Source organism: Salmo salar, chromosome 14 (assembly GCF_965601325.2).
Source record: "Salmo salar chromosome 14, fSalSal1, whole genome shotgun sequence".
In the NCBI taxonomy this organism is placed as follows: domain Eukaryota; kingdom Metazoa; phylum Chordata; class Actinopteri; order Salmoniformes; family Salmonidae; genus Salmo; species Salmo salar.
The window spans coordinates 76,814,444-76,828,124 of NC_138304.1; the positions used below are offsets into that span (position 1 = coordinate 76,814,444).

The following is a 13,681-nucleotide window of genomic DNA, read 5'->3' on the forward strand; positions in this document are numbered from 1 at the left end:
CTACTACTTAGCTTCGGCTGGTGGAGGTCCTGCAGAACCATGTCCAGATAAAGCGTCAGGGGTGAAAAAGTTGAGCGAGGGAAAAAATGTAACAAAGTAACGTCAGCAACAAACCGCACAGCAGCAAGTAAACAAGTCCATCAGTTATGACCGGAAAGACGTCACTCCAAACGAGGGCTGAAATATATTGAGCATGCGTGTTGATATTCTTTGCTGATTTGACAGGAAACGACAGGAAGGTGAGACTGCTTTATCTGTTGTGGTTTGTATCGTTTTATGTGTTTTACCCTGTTATAATATGAAACACAAGGTAATTCACGCTTTTTAATACATTGTCAAAGATTCACGCATTATTTGTAAATATACAATTTGCAAGTTGGCTACGTTCTTGACTGCAAGTCGTCGACCCAGTTAACGTTAGTTAGCAAGGTACACGTAAGCGTAAACCTGCAGATTTTTTTTTTTTTAGCTATCTAGCTGATAACTGGCATCTCGTAATGTTAATTTTGTCAGATTGTGGCGAACGCTTTATTGCCATGTGGTTTTTGTAATCCATTCAATAAAATTGCAGCTAGTTGGCTAACTAACGTTCTCTTTCATTTTAACATCTGGTTGTAGATAATCTAGCTAGCAAGAACGTTAGCCACCGTAGCTAGCTAGGCAGGCTAGCACATCTCATAGCGCCTAGTTCAAAGTTGACACCATGTACACGTATGCTTTGGCTGTTTTTTTTATCAGAAAATTGTGGTAGGTTGGTTTCTAATATTTAACGTCATTAGCTAACGTTAGATGGCTGTATTTCATTATCTATTACTATGTTGCAATCTTAGTTTGACACGAATGGATCAAATATTGGTTCTTTTATCCTCACTTAGCATTGCTAGTTGGCACTTCGTTTTAACCGGAAGGTTGCAAGATCGAATCCCAGAGCTGACAAGGTAAAACTCTGTCCGTTCTGTCCCTGAACAAGGCAGTTAACCCACTGTTCATAGGCCGTCATTGAAAATAAGAATTTGTTCTTAACTGACTTGCCTAGTTAAATAAAGGTAATAATGATTATTTGAAGCAACTGAAGTACACACGCCAATTTTTCACTGTAATGCCACGAGTTTGTATTGACCACTTTTCCTACTGTATTGCAGATGAGGGCCCTGTACGTGTTTGCTCTACTAAGTCTGCTGGGTCTGGGGACAGGAGAGGAGGGGGCTCGTCTGTTAGCTTCCAAGTCCCTGTTGAACCGTTATGCCGTTGAGGGCCGTGATCTCACACTGCAGTACAACATCTACAACGTTGGAACCAGGTATTGAAAAATGACATTGAGTGTTAAGACAAGCAATTGAATGTCTGCCTCTGTTCTGAAAATTAATGTTTTTTTTGTTTGCTTCCCAATTCTGTACCCTTATCCCAGAGTGTGAGGTTTCACAATCTGCCTTAACTCGTTCTGAATACTCGCTCCACAGCGCTGCCCTAGAGGTTGAGCTGTCTGACGACTCCTTCCCCCCTGAGGATTTCGGCATCGTCTCTGGGATGCTGAATGTGAAATGGGACAGGATCGCCCCGTATCCTTTAAAGCCACAAACCTAAAATGTTTCAGCTCAATGGCTCCTAAGCACCAATCTTTTACAACGAAGCCCACAGCATACTCTGAAGTTGTATTGCAGTTTCTCAAGTTGAATTGTCAAACTCATTCCACGGAGGGCTAGTGTCTGCAGGTTTTCACTCCTCCTTTATACTTAATTGATAAATTAATTAGTAAGGAACTCTGAACTCTCGACACCTGGTTGTCTAGGGCTTAATTGAAAAAAAAAACTGTAGACACTAGGCCTTGCATGGAATGAGTTTGACAACCCTGCTCTAGTTGTTTATACCTTAACCCTCCCCAGTGCCAGCAATGTCTCTCATACTGTGGTACTGCGCCCCCTGAAGGCCGGATACTTCAACTTCACCTCTGCCTCCGTCAGCTACCTGGCTCAGGAGGGAGGACAAGTTGTGGTAAGGGAAAGGAGAATCATCTACGCAGATCAGGGCCTGTATTCATAAAGCATTTTAGGAGTAGGAATACTGATCTAGGATAATGTTTTCCCTTTTACATCATAATGAATAAGATTACATGGACAGCGTGGACTTGATCCTAGATCAACACTCCTATACTGAGATGCTTTATAAATACGGGCCCTAACATGGGTTGAAATTATATTTGTAATCTTTAAGATACTTTGAGCGTTTGCTTAAGCACTGGCATGTGGTCAGGGTTTGAACTTTTTGTGCTTTTGTATTGGTTCCATTGCAATAGGTAGTTCCATCAAGCAGAGCTGAAGTATTTAAAATGGTATTTGAACTCAAGTCTGATGCAGACTTGCTCTGTTCTCTATTGCTCTCTCCAGTCTGGAAGTTTTTCTCTGCTACATTAACGTGCAGAATGAGCTTAACACCCAATAGCCTATTAGGTTGGTGTTGATATTTCCTGGTAATTGTTTTTATGCATTGTGCACTTGCACACATCCTGTTATGGATTTTAAATAATTGGAAACTCTCTAGTCAATTCAACTAGAGACTAATGCAAAGTAGTGATGTTTGTGACCTTCTGAGGAAATTAAACCCCCTTCTGTCTTCCTACAGGTTGGCTACACTAGTGCCCCTGGACAGGGTGGGATTTTAGCTCAGAGGGAGTTTGACAGGCGTTTCTCCCCCCACTATGTAAGTCATTTGTCCTTTCAAAGCATTATGGTTGTTGTAGACCTCTTACAGGAGTGTTTGGTGATATACCACATACCCTAACCCTTCGGGCTGATTTCCTGGACCCAGATTAAGCTTATTCCTAGTCTTAAATGCATGCTCAATGGCAAACCTTTATTGGAAGTGCTTTTTACTCGAGGAATGTCTCAATCTGAGTCCAGGAAACCAGCCTTTGTTGGACAGAGGCCTAGACTAAAATATTCTTGCAAAAATACATGGCTGTAGTATGTTCCTCAGAAAGAACTAGACTCTTCATTTCTTGGCATACATATAGTTGCTCAGTATTTGTGTAATGTATGGAGGTAGAACAAAGCCAGTACTCTGTCTTTGGTACCAGTGTGTTATCGTCTCCTGGTCCTATCCTCAATTGCTGGCACACTTGAAAGTAAATGACAAGGCCTCTGTTTACCAACCAGTTACCAGCCACCCCAAACAAACTAGACTACAAACAGCCATGTTTAATTTTGTTTTATTCTCCATGCACTGTTTGTTTAAAATGGAACCCCACTTCAGTAGGGTCTTGCAAGATCTTTCCCCCCTATTTCTAATGGACAAGAAGTACTCCCCTGTTTTCAAAATGGTTTCTTGCTGAATTTGACCCAAGCCTTGAATTGGCTGTGACATCACCTCCCCCCCCCCGTCTCTCTCCAGCTGGACTGGGCCGCTTTCGGTGTAATGACCCTCCCCTCCATTGGCATCCCCCTGCTCTTGTGGTTCTCCAGCAAGAGGAAATATGACTCGCCCAAGGCCAAGAAGAACTGAACGCTCTACTCTCCACTGTGGAACTAGCTAGGGATGGGATTAAGGTTTAATAACTTGTACCTTTTCACACTATTGTGCTGACAAACTGTGCTGGCTCAGATATTTTCTTGTCACTTTGTCCTTTCCAGCATAGTTTTAGCAACCATGCTGGATGTGTAACCAGAGTAATGCTGTACATCTCAGTAGTGTGAAAAGGGATTTAGTAGATTGGGAGGCGAGTGACTGTATTTTTTTTTAAATGACATAATTACCCATATTGGGGGTAAACGAGAACATGTAATGAGTGATCTGGGAAGATGTGCTTCCTTGTGATTGGGAGATTGAGCTTTGTGGACTATAGCAGTCGATGATGGGCTAGAGGTTTCATTGCTGTTTTTTCTATTCCATACATGCACATGCATTACATACAGTACACACACACCAAGTCGCACTACAGCCGCAATGCAAGAATGGCTGCCTTTTTTTTGTTTTATTTTGTAATTAATTTGAAACACTCAAGGTAATTTCTACAGAAAGTCATTTCCCAGGTGACTTGGAACTTTATGTTTGGGAAATAAACAAGCTGGGTTTTTACAAAGTAAGATTCTTGTGTTTACCATTCTCTTTCAATCTTTTTGTGGGGTAGTGAGCAAGTGTACTCTTCAAGGGTAGATTGGGGCACAACTTCTGTAGCTGCATTTTTGGCACACAGAGACTTGACATTCAGGATGATCTCAAGCCTCGCGTTAAATAGAAAATATACCTTCATCTGTTTTAAGTGTACAGTAAGGCTTACTTCAAATATATTTGATATTGGGGTTGTCAGTACTTTGTTAAATGATAATTGCAGAGGGTCTTGGGTGAAAAGTGCTTAGGGTTTATAGTTTGATATAGGGTGGTCATTAAGGTTTACAAGTGGAGTTGTATGATAGGGTCTTAGTAAAGAGTGGTCAGGGGTTGGGTGGAGGCAGTGCAGGCTTTGAGCCGGTTGGCCTCGCTGGGATCTGTTCGTAGATGCTGGTGCCTGGGTCATCAGTCAAAGGTCGTTCTGAACGAGGTGGCAGAAAGACCCCAGGTCGGGATGGGGAAGAAAAGATGGCATTTCCACATCGCTAGAAAAATGAGAGAAAAAAAGATGGGCCTAAAAAATTCAAAGTATTTTTATAGGAAATATTTCTTTCCAACATTTTCAATGTAACTTGATCTACCAATTTGTATTTTTTTTTACTCAATTGTTTAAAAAGCCTGAAACATTTTTTTACATTCAGCTTATTTTATTCATTGACAAATAGATAATATGCAAAACCATATGTTTGTTCCAGTACCTGCACACTTCCGTCTGATCGAGGGGAGCAGTTAACAGCCCTGCGAGGCGGTCGTAAAGGCCGGTTGGGGGCTGTCCTGGCTGGAAGGGGAACATGACTGGGGGCCTCTCTCCCCAGGTTCAGCTCTGAATAGAGGTGATGCTGGGGGTCTGCAAATGAGAGCGGATATATTGGAATACATGTATACTGTCATACAGTGCCTTCGGAAAGTATTCAGACCCCGTGACTTTTCACATTTTGTTCAGTTACAGCCTTATTCAAAAATGTATTAGTTTTTTTCCCTGTCAATCTATACACAATACCCCATATTTACAACACAAAAAACAGGGCTTTAGAATTTCTTGTTAATTTCTTGAAAATAAACTGAAATATCACATTGAAATACACTACCAGTCAAAAGTTAACACCTAGTCATTCATGGTGTTCTTTATTTGTACTATTTTTCTACATTGTAGAATAGTGCACACAACTGAAATAAGCTTATGGAATCATGTAGCAACCAAAAAAAGTGTAAAACAAAGCTAAATATATTTTATATTTGAGATTCAAACACAGCCACCCCTTGCCATCTTTGCACCCTTTCGGCATTCTTTCAACCAGCTTCATGAGGTAGTCACCTGGAATGCATTTCAATGAACAGGTGTGCCTTAAATTAATGTGTATTTTCTTTCATTCTTAATGCGTTTGAGCCAATCTGTTGTGTTGTGACAAGGTAAGGGGGTATATAGAAGATAGCCGTATTTGGTAAGAGACCTAGTCCATATTATGGCAAGAACAGTTCAAATAAGCAAAGAGAAACGACAGTCCATCATTACTTTAGGACATGAAGGTCAGTCAATTCAAAAAAATGAAGAACTTTGAAAGTTTCTTCAAGTGCAGTTGCAAAAAACATCAAGCGTTATGATGAAACTGGCTCTCATGAGGATCACCACAGAAACGAAAGACCCAGAGTTACCTCTGCTGCAGAGGATAAGTTCCTTAGTTACCAGCCTCAGAAATTGCAGCCCCAAAAAAATGCTTTAGAGTTCAAGTAACAGATCTGTGCCTAGACACAATCCTGTCTCAGAGCTCTATGGACAATTCCTTCGACGTCATGGCTTGGTTTTTGCTCTGACATGCACTGTCAACTGTGGGACCTTTATATAGACAGGTGTGTGGCTTTCCAAATCATGTCCAATCAATTGAATTTACCACAGGTGGACTCCAATCAAGTTGTAGAAATATCTCAAGGATGATTAATGGAAACAGGATGCACCTGAGCTCAATTTCGAGTCTCAACAGCAATACTATTTTTTATTTTCAATACATTTGGAACATTTTCAAAAAACCTGTTTTCACTTTGTCATTGTGGGGTTTTGTGTGTAGATTGCTGATGATTTATTTATTTAATCCATTTTAGAATAAGGTGGTAATGTATCAAAATGTGGAAAAAGTCAAAGGGTCTGAATACTTTCCAAAGGCACCGTATATTTACATTGTTCATTCTAGGCATGGAGAAAAATGGGGCTGTATAAATATAACATAACATTAAGGAGCAGCTAAAACGTAAACGGAGAATGTGTAATGGGTAATTTCAGGTTGAATCAAGCATGCCGTGCCTTGCTCAGGCCAATAACAATACCACCCCTGAAAGATAAGTGGCTAGTCTTGTCTTTCACCTTGCCCGCCTGCGCTCCTCTCGGCATCCCGCCAGCACCCCATGGCGTAGAAGTCGATGTGTTCCTTTGCCTCTTCTTCGTGTTGGGCCAGATGAGGGGTTTCCACGTAGGTGTGCAGGGGCTCCATCTTCCAGTAACTCGGGTCCTCTGCGGAGCCACTGCTCGTGAGCAGGACGGAGGACGCTGCCACCCCCCTCTGGCCTGGTGGGTTGCCCACATTGACTTTGGGAGTTATGTCTGCCTGGGAAAGCATGCTTGGTGGCTTGTTGACCTGGGCGTACAGTGCTTTGGTGTCGTCATCACCCCTCCCACATGCTCCTACACAGCTAACACCAGTTTTTGTCACCTGGAAAAAACATTGGTAATGTAGTCCGTAAACCTATTAATAACGTTGACTTTTTAAGTGGGTTTGTTTAACTTACAAATGTTAAAGTGCGGATAGTTCCTCACCTCCATCAGTTCCCTAAGCTGGCTTTCTGGTAAAGAACAGGACTTCTTGAGCACCTTCCTGACCACAGCATACTCTGGCATCCTGTCGTCTGTAGGGGCTGAGCTAGCCAATATCTCTTGAACTTGGACAGTGTCAGGAGCCGAGGGTGCAGTTGATGACAGTACAGTGGCTTCCTTTTCGGTCACTTTCGTTGTCTCTCCACCTTCATCCCGAAACCCCAGTTTAACTGTACCCTCAAAACTTTCACTGGACTGCGAGAGAGAGTAAAAGAGATACAGAAAGATTGAGAAACAAACTGTTGCATTTGAGTTTACCAAAAAGGATAATTTACCACAAAATGTGTTTTTAGATGTTTATAGGCTAATTAGGTCGTGCCAATGATTATTTCCCTTTCGTTCATGGAGGAGGCATGGGGTGTGGAATATGTACTCGGCACCTCGTCACAGGGTGTGTTGAGAATCTCGTTGAAGGGCCCCACGGGATTCTGGGTGTAGTGGCTGACCAGCTCCCGCAGGCTTCTATGGCGACTCTCCTCCCCAGCGATGAGGTAACATGCCCCTCTGCCACCCTCTTCTTCCTCTATGATGAAATGGCGGCATCTATCCTTTCCTCTGGGGGGAAAATTATGTGTCTATCTAAAGATGTCTTTAGGTATGTGTGTGTGTGTGTGTATGGTGAATGTGTGGTCTGTCGTGACTACCTGTACGAGAGTACAAAACCAATCTTTGACTCGCTGAGCCTGATCAGAAAACAGCCCTGCTGTTTGTCCTTCAGAAGCTCCTCTGCCTCCCTATCCAATCAGTCAACACACACACACACACACACACACACAGAGAAAGAAAGAAAAATTAGAACAATTCAGCTTTAACAAACTGCAAACTGCATAAGCTGTACAAACAGAGGACGTGTGTGTACAATTATGTGTCTTTGCTTTGACTCGTGTGTCTTTCTGAACTATTTTCTATTTCGTGTGCATACTGTATGTACCCATAGCTGCGGGATGTAGGGGTGCTGAGCACCCCTGAATTAAATAAATTAGTATAAAGAAACAAAAAATATTATTTTTATCACAAAAGTTGTGCACTGGGCCTTTAATAGTCCTGTATTAGCAGACTGATATAGCCTTTTGCTATGTTTTCCTCAGTAACCCCTGCCCCCTTATGTGTGAATGGGTTTGAATATTAATATGACCTGTTTCATTGATTGAATTTATTAGACAATTTTATAAACATACATAAGAGAGGGATCCAGCTTCAATGGCTAAAAACAATGACAGAACAATTTCTGTTTGTGTCATAAAATGAGTCAATAGTACAGTTCCATTGCCATAAACAACACTCAACCCTTGTCTCATTTACCTCTAATATATACAGTACAACAATCAATCCCTAATATATACAAGACAATCACTTTTACACAATATACAACACACTAGGCACCAAAAGTCAGTCCATATGCTATCCCAGGCATTATCTTCTCACCCACGTACTGTAGGCCTACTCCTCACTTTCGTGACATGCTACTATTCAGCCATTTTCTCAGTAAGAACTTGAAACTGACCATGGAGGTTATGAATTTCAAGTTCTTTGGAAGACTATTCCAAAGAATGGCAGCTGAGTACAAAAAAGCTTCCCTCCCCAAAACATAATTAACAATGTCAGTTTCACTTCTTCTAGTGGAATAGTTGTGGTTATCCCTGACCAAGTGAAGAAGTTGCATAGGTACCTGGGGACCATACTGTGGACAATCTTATGGACAAGACACAATTTCATCTGAGTGAATCTCTCCTCCACTTTGAACCATCTGAGGCTTTCAAAGTGGGAATGGTCAAGATGAGTATGTGTATCCCTATATATGTGTTGTGTCATCTGTGATCTTGTGTGTGCGCGTATGCATTTTATGTGTGTTTGAGTGTACGTGTGTGCATGTGTGTCTGTGGTCTTCTTGCATATGCACTTGTTTCCCTGGATGTGCAATGTTTCTTTATTTCTATTGCAGATAATGTGTATACCAGTATATGTTTCTGTGTGTGCTAGCAGTCTGACTGACAGACAGACAGACAGACAGACAGACAGACAGACAGTCTAACCTGCGCGTGGCGAAGCCATGTAGCCAGCGGGGCAGGGGGTAGCCAGGCTGACGCAGGCGGGGGAGCTGTGTCCTCTCGAACCACAGCAGGGTGTGGGCCCGAAGGGACGGAGACAAGGGCTTCAGGGGCCCGGGGCCACCCAGAGTCAGAGCAGGAGACACCCTCTTCACTACTGTCTGAGATAGAGGGAGATAGACATGGAGGGTTGTGAGATTTATAGGCATATTCAATAGTTTCTCTGTTGAGCTGTCTGGTATCTTTTCATTATTGTGGAGATTTTAAGGCCATATTGAAAAGAAAACAAAAAAGGTGAAAAGGGAAAGAGAACAACGCCCAGTCCAGAAACAGCACCTACCAACTACCACTTTGTGTAGATCTGAAAGGAAAGAGAGAGAGGGGGTTGGGAGAGGGAGAAAACGGCTGTTGTTCACACACGTAAGCTTGAATACGTTCCCACAGAAGTTACCTCAGCAAGAGAAGACAGTTATATTTTAAACACTTGGTATACACTTGATATGCTAATCCATGCTTTTTTAATTCCAGCATGCAGTCAACTACATGGAAGTGGCCTACATGCCTCCCATCCTGGACATTGGGCCCTACCCGCAGCTCATCCAGTTGGTGCTCTCCGTCACAAACAGCAAGACACTACAGTCACCGGTATCTGATACAACATTACTGTGTTGTATCAGGACTATACAGTAGGTACGGTGTGTAAGTCAAAGTGTGTATGGTATAAACCTTCATAGGTCAAATAAACCCATCATAGTATTTCACCTATCCTTTCCCATTTATGCACATCAAACCGGTAGGATCTTCGAGAACACTCTAGAGACAGAATCTGAACTGGGCTGACCCACGCAACACTGAAGGTGGAGAGGTAACTTTCAGTTCTCTTTGTTTTAACGTTTCATGAAATGGCTGTTTTTATTAACCGAGCCACAGGAAGTTGTCTGTCTCTAACTGTACTCTGTGGTTTAGGGTGTAACGTGTGGCTGATGGTTTCAGACCTGACAATCTGACTGGAGTTTTACGGGAAATCCTCTACAAAGACACAGACTTATGCATTTTACAAACAAGCATTCACACACAGTAGAAATACACATGTCAATTAATGCACAGATACTTGTCTGTGTCATGTCTACCAAGCATAGAAAACACTATTGAAAAGCATGCAAATTTGCTGATCTGGCTTCTGAAGTTAAATCTAATGTCAGATTTAAATTCTGTAACCTCATTCTCCTGGCCATTGGTTTGTTTGGTTGGTAGCGCCGCCACCTCCTCCCGAGGGGTTTTGGGGACCTTTAAGCTCCGCCTGGGTTTGATTGGAGGAGTCTTCCTGGTGGGCGGGTCTTGAGCAGAATGCTGGTGTGGTACAAGCTTTTGGGGTTGGATAGGCAGGCAGCTGATTTGCTCCTCTCGCCTGCTTTGAACATCTGCAAACCAACACAAAATAATCTATCAAGCTAACCATTAACCATCACAAAAGTGACGGCTTAGAAAGCATCTTTTTGACATTGAACTAACACAATGTACTGTATATATTTATATATTTTTTTATATTTCACTTCTATTTAACCAGGTAAGACCCATTGATGTTATCAACATCTACAAACCAACATAAAATACATCTTATATAGGTAAACATTAACCATCACAAGTAATGGCCACTAACACAATATTTTTTTTTATTTAACCTTTATATAACCAGAAGTCACATTGAGTTTCACATCTCTTTTAAAAAAGTGAACCCTAGCCAAAAAGCAGCATACATATAAAGTGCCTTCAGAAAGTATTCACACAAGGGGTATGAATACTTTCTGAAGGCACTGTAGTAACACAACATAAAAAACATAACAATGAATGGAAGTTAAAATGGTGTAAAGTGCATACTTGCTCTGACAATAAATCAATTCAGATCACTTTTAGTATCAACTTCAGATGTAGATAATACTGTAAATAATGCAATTTTCACATTAGTGCAAAGGATTCACTTAGTAGAATAAACACAAAGAATCAATTGTATAACAAGCACACGTCACATTGGTGCCGTGAGTAAGATTTGGTCTGTTGATGCCTATTATCTGTTGGTGTCTTAGTGGAGAGAAGGTGGAGTGTAATCAAGCTAGTCAGGTAACTACTCTTGTGTAATGAATAACCTTTTTATGAGACTTGCCTTAGCTCGCACAGCTAATGCCTGTAGGTTTTAGCTTAGTGGGCTAACACAATCTTCGGCTGCGCAGACAAACCTGTCTATCTCTTTCAGCCCAACAGCAGATCCGTCTCTTGGTTTGGTATAAAGCTGAGTGATTGGGCTGGGGAAATGTAACCACTCTAAAATTCATAGATAGAGCTATGGCCAGGACTCACAGCCAGTGAGATCGACATGATCTTTCACAAACTTATTTTGAATCTATACATAGTTTGTTAACAAAGACTCTTGGCAACAAAATTGTAAGCAATGGTAAACATTAGCAATGATATTAAATTAGTTAGTAATGAAAACATTGTTCCTACATAGTTCTGACTGAATATAAAATTGTTAAAAGTATAAGCCTGACCTTTTATGCGCTGGTAGTCGAAGTCCATGTTGATGTTTAAAATAGGTTGTCACAAGACAGCTGTGAAAACGGATGTCTGAACATCTCTTTCCTCCTCTACATCCACTAGTTTGTCTGTGTGTGTCTATGAGAGAGAAAGAAAGGGAGAGAGAGCGAGAGAGACAGAGAGAGTGATAAGGAGGAAGGGGGAGAGAGGGAGGAGACATGATAGAGAGATAAACAAAAACAGTTTTTGTGGGTGGGGGAGGGAAAATGTCATCTTTACCAATTTCTTAATTACATAATGATGTCCTAAGTTGTGCATACATAGACCATATGTGGTATGTGCATGCATCTACAATTGTCATCTATTATTTTTTAAATAAAATAGCAACTACTCATGGCTGTCACTTTACCCATGCACATTCTGCATTTATCATGTTAGAGAACTGAGAACTCCCCAGGGTGAGTCTCACACACACACACACACACACACACACACACACACACACACACACACACACACACACACACACACACACACACACACACACACACACACACCCCTCTCTCTGTCTCAGTAACAGTACTGCATTCTGTCACTTCTTTCTCTCCACTTCCTTTCACCTAAAAATATCTAAGTGAGTCACAGCTGTGATTGTCTCAACTTGTCATGTGACTTGGCACTTACTAATTATGAAGCATTTAGAGCTGTTTGTTTTTCTAAGAGCTCATATTATGTCCACAACTGTTCTGTTCCATCAATGTAGGTCTGCTTACTGTATATTACTGTATATAAAAAATACAAGAATAATAATTTACTACATTTATTAATCAGGTGTATTCCATTCCTTTTTTATAATTAGTATTTATCTGAATATTAGGACAAAGACTTGTGGTTATTCCAGTGTGAAAGACAACGTGAAAGGATGAAGGAAGAATTACAGTAGGCCTAAGCTACTTATAAAAAAACAGTTCAATTTTACTTCCACAGAGTGGCGCAAGAACCAAACGCATCCCACAATAATGTTTTGGTGACAGTATGGCACACGTGCCATAATAAAAACATGACATCTTGTAACAAACGGTTATAGGCCAATTGCTTATCATCATCGTCATTATTGATCATCATCATCATCAATTCATGAATGTCGATTATCAAATTTCAATGAAGTGAGTATAGCCACACCACAGGAAGCCACACACACACACACACCACACACTGACAGTATCTCACCATCATTGTGTGTTACAGCACAGGGTCATTGACAGTTAGACGCCCATATGACAACTTGACAAGTGTGATTGAATGACTGGTAGTGGTTCTTTCTTTCGAGTTGCATAGCATGCCAAAACAACTCAATATACAGCGCATTTGGAAAGTATTCAGACCCATTGGCTTTTTCTACATTTTGTTACATTACAGCCTTATTCTAAAATTGATTAAATTACTTTTTTCCCTCATCAATCTACACACAATACCCCATAATGAGGAAGCAAAAACAGGTTTAATACATTTTTGCAAATGTATTGAAAATAAAAAACAGAAATACCATATTTACATAAGTATTCAGCTATGAGCCTTGAAATTGAGCTCAGGTGCATCCTGTTTCCATTGATCATCCTTGAGATGTTTCTACAACTTAATTGGAGTCCACCTGTGGTAAATTCAATTGATTGGATATGATTTGGAAAGGTACACACCTGTCTATATAAGGTCCCACAGTTGACAATGCATGTCAGAGAAAAAACGAAGCCATGAGGTTGAAGGAATTGTCCGTAGAGTTCCGAGACAGGATTGTGTCGATGCACTGATCTGGAAAAGGGTAACAAAAACAGCATTGCAGCATTGAACGTCCCCAAGAACACAGTCCATCATTCTTAAATGGAAGAAGTTTGGAAGCACCAAGACTCTTCCTAGAGCTGGCCACCCGGCCAAACTGAGCAATTGTTGGGAGAAGGGTATTGGTTTTGGGAGGTAACCAAGGTGGTCACTCTGACAGAGCTCCAGAGTTCCTCTGTGGAGATGGGAGAACCTACCAGAGGGACAACCATCTCTGCAACACTCCACCAATCAGGCCTTTATGGTAGAGTGGCCAGACGGAAACCACTCCTCAGTAAAAGGCACATGACAGCCCGCT

At 41.3% G+C, this 13,681-nt stretch overlaps 2 protein-coding genes and 1 non-coding gene across 5 annotated transcripts; 2 read left to right on the forward strand and 1 right to left on the reverse strand.

The window, feature by feature from the left end:
- The first annotated feature begins 113 nt into the window (after nt 1–113).
- Nucleotides 114–4,079, forward strand: LOC106570196 (translocon-associated protein subunit beta). 3 transcript variants are annotated; one of them, XM_014142265.3, is made up of 7 exons: nt 150–239; nt 876–938; nt 1,143–1,300; nt 1,461–1,559; nt 1,884–1,992; nt 2,620–2,697; nt 3,388–4,079. In XM_014142265.3, the coding sequence occupies exons 3-7, from the start codon at nt 1,143–1,145 to the stop codon at nt 3,496–3,498; spliced, it is 555 nt and encodes a 184-aa protein (XP_013997740.1). In that variant the 5' UTR covers nt 150–239; nt 876–938; the 3' UTR covers nt 3,499–4,079. The 3 variants fall into 3 exon arrangements, with proteins under 3 accessions (XP_013997742.1, XP_013997740.1, XP_013997741.1); XM_014142266.3 differs by lacking the exon at nt 150–239 and adding an exon at nt 286–310; XM_014142267.3 differs by lacking the exon at nt 876–938 and having other exon boundaries at nt 114–239.
- LOC123726935 (small nucleolar RNA SNORA57) lies at nt 2,986–3,117 on the forward strand. Its single transcript, XR_006759043.1, has one exon. It is a non-coding gene; the product is annotated as a small nucleolar RNA SNORA57 (small nucleolar RNA).
- Nucleotides 3,924–11,720, reverse strand: LOC106570194 (uncharacterized). The gene is made up of 9 exons (XM_014142258.3): nt 11,562–11,720; nt 10,234–10,436; nt 9,001–9,176; nt 7,612–7,701; nt 7,348–7,522; nt 6,911–7,162; nt 6,461–6,806; nt 4,803–4,951; nt 3,924–4,589 (listed from the first exon to the last, which is right to left on the reverse strand). Exons 1-9 carry the CDS (start codon nt 11,587–11,589, stop codon nt 4,428–4,430), a joined length of 1,581 nt encoding a protein of 526 aa, XP_013997733.1. The 5' UTR covers nt 11,590–11,720; the 3' UTR covers nt 3,924–4,427.
- Between the last annotated feature and the right edge of the window lie 1,961 nt (nt 11,721–13,681).

Excerpts from the sequence above, each read along its gene's own strand:
- LOC106570196 (XM_014142267.3), top strand. The coding sequence starts at position 1,143 with ATGAGGGCCCTGTACGTGTTTGCTCTACTAAGTCTGCTGGGTCTGGGG. Across the intron at positions 1,993-2,619 it reads AGGAGGGAGGACAAGTTGTG|GTTGGCTACACTAGTGCCCC; the intron begins GTAAGGGAAAGG and ends GTCTTCCTACAG. Across the intron at positions 2,698-3,387 it reads GGCGTTTCTCCCCCCACTAT|CTGGACTGGGCCGCTTTCGG; the intron begins GTAAGTCATTTG and ends GTCTCTCTCCAG.
- LOC106570194 (XM_014142258.3), bottom strand. The coding sequence starts at position 11,589 with ATGGACTTCGACTACCAGCGCATAAAAG. Across the intron at positions 10,437-11,561 it reads CGACTACCAGCGCATAAAAG|ATGTTCAAAGCAGGCGAGAG; the intron begins GTCAGGCTTATA and ends GTTGGTTTGCAG. Across the intron at positions 7,523-7,611 it reads GGTTTTGTACTCTCGTACAG|AGGAAAGGATAGATGCCGCC; the intron begins GTAGTCACGACA and ends TTTTCCCCCCAG.